The 9766-nt window shown below is 39.9% G+C and overlaps 1 protein-coding gene and 1 long non-coding RNA gene across 3 annotated transcripts; one reads left to right on the top strand and one right to left on the bottom strand.

The window, feature by feature from the left end:
- Window positions 1-775: 775 nt before the first annotated feature.
- Window positions 776-6345, bottom strand: si:dkeyp-38g8.5 (uncharacterized protein LOC568385 homolog). The gene is made up of 4 exons (XM_060890023.1): window positions 6178-6345; window positions 4426-4519; window positions 3079-3166; window positions 776-2170 (listed from the first exon to the last, which is right to left on the bottom strand). The coding sequence occupies exons 1-4, from the start codon at window positions 6248-6250 to the stop codon at window positions 1478-1480; spliced, it is 948 nt and encodes a 315-aa protein (XP_060746006.1). The 5' UTR covers window positions 6251-6345; the 3' UTR covers window positions 776-1477.
- A 940-nt stretch (window positions 6346-7285) lies between these two features.
- LOC132859341 (uncharacterized) lies at window positions 7286-8844 on the top strand. Of its 2 annotated transcripts, XR_009649732.1 has the most exons (4): window positions 7288-7908; window positions 8010-8105; window positions 8219-8330; window positions 8458-8844. It is a non-coding gene; the product is annotated as an uncharacterized LOC132859341 (long non-coding RNA). The 2 variants fall into 2 exon arrangements; XR_009649731.1 differs by having other exon boundaries at window positions 7286-8105.
- The last annotated feature ends 922 nt before the right edge of the window (window positions 8845-9766 follow it).

The raw sequence follows: 9766 nt of genomic DNA, 5'->3' as shown, positions 1-9766 counted from the left end.
CTCTCTCTCTCTCTCTCTCAAACACACACCACACATTCTCTCTCTCTAACTCCCTCTCTCTCTAACTCTCAAACACACACCACACATTCTCTCTCTCTAACTCCCTCTCTCTCTAACTCTCAAACACACACCACACACTCTCCCTCTCTCTAACTCTCTCAAACACACACCACAAATTCTCTCTCTCTCTCTCTCTCTCTAACGCTCTCAAACACACACCACACATTCTCCCCCCCCCTCTCTAAAACTCTCAAACACACACCACACATTCTCCCTCTCTCTCTAACTCTCTCAAACACAAACCACACATTCTCCCTCTCTCTCTCTAACTCTCACACACACACACCACACATTCTCCCTCTCTCTCTCTAACTCTCTCTCACACACACACCACATTCCTCCCCCTGTAACTTTCTCTCTCTCACACACACACACAGTCTCCCTCTCTCACACACACACACACTTTCTCTCTCTCACACACATTCTCAGACACACTCTCTCTCTCTCACACACAAACTCTCTTTCTCTCACACACACTCTCTCTCTCACACACACACACACACTCTATCTCTCTCACACACACACACTCTCTCACACACATACCCAAGTTGTTCCTCTCAGTAAGGTTTTTTTAACCCCCGACACGTGCAATATACAAACCTCATTTAACATGTTTAAATGTTAAACATGACAAAGAAAGATGACGTGTGTGAATATTTAAGAACAAATCAGATTTAAGAAATCTGGAAGGAAAAAAACAATAATCAGAAAAATGTTGGAAGGGTAAAAACTCAAACCTTTAATGTATTTTACTTCTTTTCTTTTTTGGACTGATGAGAACCGGACAGAAGTGTTTTGTAAAAATAAATAAATGATATATTGTTAATATTCATATAATTTTTTTTTCTTTTAATCTTTGGAGCGCAAAATCAGTCACAGGCTGGTGCTTGCTGAATTTTTTGAAAGGTAAAATTTATTATCTAATGCAATAAAAGAAGCATCCACATAAACATTTTTGTTGTAAAGTCTGTATTGTAATATAAAAAAAAACGTAAATCCTGATTTTTTTTTCCACATGAACTGCAATATTTGATATATTAATTAATCAAAAAAAAAACAACATTTTTTTTTGTTTTGTCCATGAGGCAAAGAGCCTTCGAGTTAACACTTCAGAGTTATTGTACTGTGTGAGGGCGAGATGTGCTTTGTATGGAAATACCACAATGTAATAAAAGTTGTCTGGAAGACCTCTTCAAAACAGAGGTGGCTTAAGGTTTTTCATTGACAGCCTGACTGAAGAGAACTCTAGCTCGAACCCTGAACACGTCTGGGACATGTCTACCGTTCACATCGTTAGGATACCACAAAAAAAAAAAAAACAAAGCTTTCAAGCAAAACATACAGCATCTTCCAACAAAAAAATAATAAAATTTACAAATCAGGGTAAGAAGACACCAATTCTTTAATCAGAAAGCTTTCAAAAGTTTTCGATCAACTTCTCAAATAAATCGAGGAATTTTTGTCTCCTCTGTATGGACGCTAGCTCCATTTCTCCCTCCGGCGCTTTCTCGGGTGCCTCCTGATTGTCGATTATTTCTCCTCCGAATCCTGCTCTGTGTCTCTCCAGTGCTGCTCTGTCTCTCTCCAGCCTTGCTCTTTCTCTGTCCATCTCAGCCCTCTTCTTCTCCAGCTGAGCACGTTCATGCTCCACAGAGGCTCTGTCCCGCTCCACGGCAGCCTTCTCCCTCTCCAGAGACGCTCTGTCTCGGTCCAGAGCGGCAAGCTCTCTCTCCAGCCCAGCTCTCTCCCTGTCCAGGACCATCTTCTCTCGTTCCAGGACCATCCTCTCGCTCTCTAGAGCCGACCGGTCGCTGTCGATCAGCGTCCTCTCGTGCTCCATGTCATCTCGGTCGCTGCCCAGCTCTCGTCCCGTGTCCCCCGAGAGCCCGGTGTCTTCTCCGTCGACCAGGAGCTCGATGTCGCTGCGGAACCCGTCACGGCCTCGTCTCCGCGGTCTGTCGGGTCGGTACTCGCTGTCCTCACCCAGCGACATGGTGGACACCATGGCCTCACTGTCATTCAGCCTTCCCTCCATGGCGTCGTCCATCAGTGAGAACCACTGCCAGTTGGTCGGGTTCACCGTGATGCCTGGTGGAGGGTTCTTCATTTCCTGTGAGAGGAACAAGACAGGATTTCAGACCTAAACTAACCACCAAACATTAAATAACACTGGTTACATATAATCGAGTACGACTCGTACGCTGATGAACAAATAACAGAATTTGAAACAGAACAAAATATCTAAACAATCTAAATATTTGCTTGTTTTTCCAGTAACAAAGCTTATTGTTCAGGGTCACATTAACATCAAATACAGTGTCAAATTAACACTCAATACAGTAACGAATGCTGATCAGAAGCTTTAAGGCCATCATGAGTGAACAGATCAGAAGCCCAGGCTCCTAGTTCCCATTTGCCTGAAAGAGATGTAGGATCAACAACCCTAACCTCTCTAAAATACCAGAACACCTTATTGTTTTATTTTTAATCTGCTTCTTCAGGGTTGCCACAGACCTGGCAACCCTGGACTACTTAGTAGCATTTACAGATACAGAAAAATGAAAGTCTGAATATTTGCTTCACCTCTCATTATTTATGTGTGGAAACATTACCAAGCTAAATAAAGCTCAGACAGTAGTAGATATCGCCGGTGCTGCTGATAAATACGTCGCTAACACAGACGGCATTCTTTACTGATTAGCGCGTTATATGATTTGTGTTTCTCCACCATTTCTCCCAGGAACTAAAACCACTAGACAGGCCACAAGGGACATGAACGACTCATCACCTGCTCACATGAACATAGTACCAGTGTTGTGGTAAATTTCTCCTGACAACTCGCTCATCTAAATCTTTATAATTCTGTAATTAACAAGTTGCATCATTTTACCTGATAAAACCAAGGTTATGATATAAATTGAGAGATTAAGGAACGAAAGGGCGACGATATGTCTGATGTTGTTGGGTGTTGAAAGAGACACCAGAAAACCGGATTAGATTAATATTGTAAACGTCTACCTTGTATTTCTTTTTGAGATTTTCCCATTTCTTCCTGGCCTGACTGGTCGACATCTTCCTGTGGATCCCCATCTCTTTCAAGATGGCCCTGTAACACAAACATACACAAAGGTTATAATACACATATACCTCTGTTATTATTAGGGATGTACCGATCCGATATTTTGGATCGGTATCGACGCCGATCCAAGCATTTTGAGTGGATCGGGTATCGGTGGTGCGTGACCGATCCTAATCCGATACCCGTGGTCATGGGCGTCGGAACCATTATATGTGGGTGGGACAGGACCCACCCACTTTTTAAGACCAATAATATTAGACCCACCCACTTTTACCGTCCCTATTCAACGCATAATGTCTTTTTTATTACTTTTCAGAGCGCCGCCAGTCGAATCCAGTCGATTCCGCGTTTTACCTACAGCATTGACCACACTCCTGCTTCCTGAAATCCATGGGCGTCGGAACAATTATGTGTGTGTGGGACAGGACACGCCCACTTTTTATTTGCTTCCGACGCCCATGCCTGTGGTGGTTGATTAATGAACAGCAAACATCACAGACTATTGCTTAAACTTATAAGAAAAATACACTTATATATTAAATTACATTAATGAAAATAAATATAATAAATTTTAAAGGAAATATGTTGCACAACCGCCTGCGACAGACAGACAAGTTTAGCAGGCGCCCTTTCCATTTACCTCAGCGCGTTAAACATGTCGCTCATTTGGGTGCAAGGTTTACTGTTTAATACGTTGTGTTTCAAGAGTTCTAATATAAGATTCACTTTAAAATATTGCATTTTCTAATTTAATTTAATAATTGCAGTATATATGGTTTAGATTGTTATACCACTAACTGTTAAAAGTACTGTTTGCTACTGCATTAATACTTTTTTAAGGTTTCTTGTGTTTTCATTTGTCATCCAGTAACGGGGATTTTTGTATTTCTTTGCCAGAAACAAATAAAGCTTTATAACTAAGCGAGTTCTATACATTCTTTAGTTTTAAAGGTAGAAAAGAACACAGATATCGGATCGGTATCGGCCGATACTGGTAAACGCTGGTATCGGAATCGTATCGGAAGAGAAAAAGTGGTATCGGTACATCCCTAGTTATTGTACCGACCCAAGTGAAAGTCTTATTATTCTGTGAAATTTCTTCAGAGACCACCGTGAATATCGGCAGCACCTGCCACGGCGTTGAGTTTTTCAACTCGTTTTATATTCTTTCAAACTTGTGTCATATAAAACAAACTTGTGTTATATAACACACACACACTTTACATTTTATTGTGGATGTGTCTGTGAGTGTGTGAGATAAAAGCTTATAGTGACACTATTTATACCTCCAAGCAATGACTGAGGTGTTCCTTTTTCCAGTGAACAGAGCATCGTTGGCGGCGCGTAACCTCACAAACTTCACCAACTCGGCTTCAGACACTTGAGGGGAAACAAAATAGAGAGTTTTAGTACGTAAATAACTTTAAAATACACAATTTTTCCGAATTCCTGTATTATTCATGACATATTTCCGCCAAGTCTAAGATAACTATAGAAAGAATTCTGAGAGTCAATTACTGGCTAGATGTCGAGAACCACTTGTACATTTGTCATACACGTATAAGATTATAAATTGAATTGGTTTCCAATTCAATTGATTCCACTAATTAATACACAACGCACTTTCTGTGTAAACCTTAACTAACTGATGATAAATCTAATACAGAAGTATTTTGGGGAAAATGTACTTTTTTGTTTTAGGAAAGCAGGATTTCATTAATAAATATACAATGGTGAGTTTACACAGACCTGGCAACCCTGGACTATTTTTCTATGTTCTCAACACTTATTAATTTTCCAATGGTTTTATTTCTGTGTTATTATCATTTATATGGAATTTTGCTGAATTATTTGCTCACACTAAAAGTAGTAACATTCAACTGTTTTCATTTAAACTTGTGAAATACATTTACAAAATCAATTAAATAACAACAACAACAACAACAACAACAACAATAACTGTTGTAATTTAATTTAGATAAAAGTAAAAAGTAAATTGTTATTGAGTTGGTGTTTTATAATTGTAGCTAATAAATAAATACAATGGTAAAAACAAAATAATAAAAAAAAAAAAAACTAAAACTATTCTAGTTGATTTGTTCATCATAAACGTTGACACAACGTTTATTTAGTAATCAAAAATTGTTATATCCCCTTGAGATTTGGGACTTGATATAAAAAGTCCTGTGTAAAAAAAAAAACATTAAAAATGTTTACATTTATAAATAGAACGTTTTATTTTAACCTATTTTAGGATTATTTTTAAAAAAAACATTTTACATATTATTATTTATAATAATATTATTATTATTTTAATATATATATACATATATAAAATTCCTCGTGACATTTGGGACTCGATATAAAACGTTCTGTGTAAAAAAAAAGAAAATTAGAAACGTTTACATTTATAAATAAAACCTTCTTTTGAACTTTTATAAGGTTCTACAATTTTTTTAAAGTATTTTAGACTTTTTTTAAGGCAAGTTCTAAAAGGAAAAAAAACAAAACAAATTATTTAACAAATAAATAAATAAAAATAAACACAAATAAATGATACACTTTAAACACATGTAGACTGATTATTGTCTCTGTTGTTGTGCGTTAATTTCACGTGTTATTATAATGTATAGTGATTATATTCCACATGAACGTTTAGAAAAGAGGATGCGAATAAAATCACAACAGTTTGTTGCTAAGCGGCGCCTCAGTGACTCGTGACTCACTTTAAACAAGGGGAGACTTAAGGAGGTTATACCGGTTTGTACCGTGTGTGTGTGTGTGTGTGTGTGAGGTGTTCTGTATCCGCACAGGTTTATTAAGACATATGTAAAGTATAAGCTACATTTCTGTAAACACATCAGACCCCGTGAGCCGTTACACCGACGCCATGAAGCGAGTGCGCGAGGCGGCTCAGGAGTCGACTCGCTAGGCTAGTCAACATGGCCGCCGCCGTAGCGCGCGCGCGCAATAACAAGAGAGAAAAACAACAAAATCCTCAATTCGCAGAAAAATGTGTCGATTTTCCGTCTACTTACTCTTATAAGTAAAATCCGGGCTTATGGTGGGATCTTCCGGTGGCGATTGCACCACATAAAAGGCGTGATCCATGCCTAAAAAGTTGTGTTTCCTGCCGGCGCGAAGTGGTCTAGTGTCCCACAACAAGGGGACTTCGTACAAAATGGCGCCCTCACTCACTCTGCTTCAAGCGCCCCAAAGGAACTGCTAGACTTCCGGTTACATTGCATTCTGGGATATATATGTATAGATACATAATTAATAATTATATATAATTAAAATGATAAAAAAATATTAAAAAGATATTAATAAAATTAATCAAAATTAAATTTTTGAACGTACATGACATATAGACAGACAGATAGACAGATAGATAAATATATAGACAGACAGACAGATTGATAGACAGACAGACAGACAGACATACACACAGACAGACAGATAGATATACACACAGATAGATAGACAGACAGACAGACAGACAGACAGACATACACACAGATAGACAGACACACAGATTGACAGACAGATAGATATACACACAGATAGACAGACAGACAGATAGACATATAGACAGATAGACAGATAAGATAGTCCAGTTGAAATATATAAGGAAAAGAGGTGGGAAGCTTTAATACAAAAAAATGAGCGTAAACAAAAAGGTAATGGATTGGCCAATAAGTAAATAAATAACAAAATTGTTAAAAATACCGTCTTCTACTGTCTCGGTTTTTTAAATATCCAGTTAATGTCATTATGACATATATATATATATATATATATATATATATATATATATATATATATATATATATATATATATCTTGAATTTTTATTATATTAATTCTTTATACTTATGTTTACCTTCTGCTCTATGTTTATGTTCTGTAAAGCTGCTTTGAGACAATGTCCATTGTAAAAAGCGCTATACAAATAAAATGGAATTGAACTGAATGATGTTATTTTATGAATAAAACAGTTTTTGTAACAGGGTTCTGTTTTTCTACAACACGCCCGGACACTAGGGGGCGGTACGAGCACGTCAATCACCGACAACTACGCCGAAGAAAAATAAAGAAGCGTCTGATTGGCCCGATGACTTATTTTCGTCACTTCCGCCTGCTTTTAACGGTTATACGTGACGTAGCAGGTTTAACGCGACAGAATCGTTGAGACGACGCAGCGACCGACAGCCTCGCGTTTGGTCTCAGTTCGCTTTTTTAAACACCGTCAAAACTCGTCTAGGGTTCGTTTAAGTGTCGGCGGTTCGTTCATTTCTGTTCGATATGTGTGTTGTTGTTGTTGCCGCCATGGCGACGGGAAAGAGAAAGGCGAATACAAACAGATGGAGGAGAAAGAAGTCGTGTGTGGGGAAAGCTGGAGCTCGGAAACACGTCAGGAGGTCACCGAGGAGACACACACGTCGTGTTCCCGACCCTGTGTGTGGACACAAGCTTCCAGCAGGAGCAATGGCGCCCACAAACACCACACAGTACCTGATGGAGCTCGTCTACAGTGAGCTGAACATCACCGCGTCTCCACACGCACACACGTACTCTTACACGTCTGCCTACACGGACCAGGACACCATGGACTTCCAGCGCCGCGACTTCGAGAGCGTTTTCTTCCGCAACGAGGTTTAAAGAATCGACGCCATTTTGACGGCCGCCATCTTGGAAAGGGCAAAAAGGAAACACGAGAAAACCCTGAAGCTGAACCGATTTAAATCGGATGCGAGCCGTGTAACTCAAGTTTGTTACCCACTTGTATTATGTTACTGTGTTTTACAAAGATTTTGCTGACGCATTGTATACGTGCAAGGGTTCATCTGTTGGCTCTCCTTGTCTCACAGTGACGCGCAGAATCGACGCCATTTTGACGGCCACCATCTTGGAAAGGAAAAAAAAAACACACGAGAATCCTAAAGCCGAACCGATTTAATTCCGATGTGAGCCTTGTATCTCGTTTGTTACCCACTTGTATTGTTACTGTGTTTTACAAAGGTTTTGCTGACGCATTGTATACGTACAAGGGTTCATCTGTTGGCTCTCCTTCTCACAGCGACGCGCATGCGCAGAATCGATGCCATTTTGACGACCGCCATCTTGGAAAGGGAAGAAAGGAGAAAAAATAACACAAGAAAATCCTGAAGCTGAACCGATTTAAATCTGATGTGAGCCTTGTAACTCAAGTTTGTTACCCACTTGTATTCTGTTGCTGTTTTAAAAAGGTTTTGTCTGTTTTTGCTGACGCATTGTATACGTACAAGGGTTCATCTGTTGGCTCTCCTTGTCTCACAGCAACGCGCATGCGCAGTGGGAGGCTCGTGGCTCTGCGTCAGAGTGTAAGCCCCGCCCACGCCTGCTCAGACACCTGGGCGCACAGGTAAACCTGCTCCACAATGGTGTGTGTATGCACTGTCTACATGTCTGTGTGTTGTGGTGTTTTGCTGTGCCTGTGTTAGAGACTTTTTCAGGTCTGCTGCTCCACCGCTGAAGACTTTCAGCTGAACTTTCTGAGGTCAGAAGGTCATGAGGCCAAAAGGCTCCCAGTCTTCAGACCTGGGGTAACTTTTTTTTATCCTGGTCATTGTACTCTGATGCACTGTATGATTATGGAGATACATGGGTTGTATAATTTGTATATAAATGTGTAAAATATTATCTATTAAAATTATTTTGCTAACACTTGGTGGTTTTCTGTCTTTGGATAAGGTCCAGTATCAGGTTATTTATTATAAATGTATATAAAGTAAATGTAATCAGTATGCTATTCTAACACACAACACAGATCCTTATATCCAGAACGACTAATATTTTTATACACCTGAGCAATTGAGGGTTAAGGGCCTTGCTCGGGGGCCCAACAGTGACAGACTGGTGGACCTGGGATCAAACTCACAACCTTCAGATTGGTAGCCCAACACCTTAACCACTAGGCTACCACACACCTACGTGTGCACAACACAAACCAGACACTATCAGTCAGAAAAGAGTAAGTATAAAACTTGGACCTGCTCCTCGTGATATTATACTCATGATTCAAGCTTGTTCCAAGCCACTGTGTCGGACAGGCTACTGTCAAAACCGGCATGTAATCTATTGAAACTAGATGGAGCCATTTAGACCGGTGACACGTGAGAAATAGTTTAGTGGGTTCATCTCACTCTTCTAGGATGATCCTGCCTCCATTCCCATGCCACATGGGCTCACGGGAGGGGGTGCAGGGGGTGATGTAGAGAATACGCTATGGTGTTCATATTTAGACACAGGTTAGAGCAATACATTAACGTGCCGCCTGAAGAAATATCTTAGAGGAACATTGCGTGTTGCTTTAATGCTGTTCTGAAACTGTAGCATCTATAAAAAGGTGTTTTGAAGCTCTCCTGGAGGCTGGTGAGGGTTAACACATTTCCACACTAGGGGCCTTCATGTGTTATTAGTGTCTACAATTACTGTCAGCTTTATGAGTTACGGCATCAGCACACCTGCCGCATCCACGGCACACCAGTTCTGATCTTTTCCTTACACAGTTCCTTCAGGAACACGGTGTTCCTTTCGTCACCCTGTGGCCCATTCTTCAGGCTCTGTGTGCTCTCTGTAACAGGTG

Source organism: Tachysurus vachellii, chromosome 16, assembly GCF_030014155.1.
Source record: "Tachysurus vachellii isolate PV-2020 chromosome 16, HZAU_Pvac_v1, whole genome shotgun sequence".
Taxonomy (NCBI): domain Eukaryota; kingdom Metazoa; phylum Chordata; class Actinopteri; order Siluriformes; family Bagridae; genus Tachysurus; species Tachysurus vachellii.
Note: the sequence above shows the minus strand (reverse complement) of the source record. Positions and strands in the feature narration are given on the sequence as shown.

Bases quoted from the DNA above. Each gene is read 5' to 3' on its own strand.
- si:dkeyp-38g8.5 (XM_060890023.1), bottom strand. From the start codon at position 6,250: ATGGATCACGCCTTTTATGTGGTGCAATCGCCACCGGAAGATCCCACC. The intron at 4,520-6,177 runs GTAAGTAGACGG...TTTCCCCTCAAG, and splicing joins CCCGGATTTTACTTATAAGA to TGTCTGAAGCCGAGTTGGTG. The intron at 3,167-4,425 runs GTATAAATAGTG...TTTGTGTTACAG, and splicing joins ACCTCAGTCATTGCTTGGAG to GGCCATCTTGAAAGAGATGG.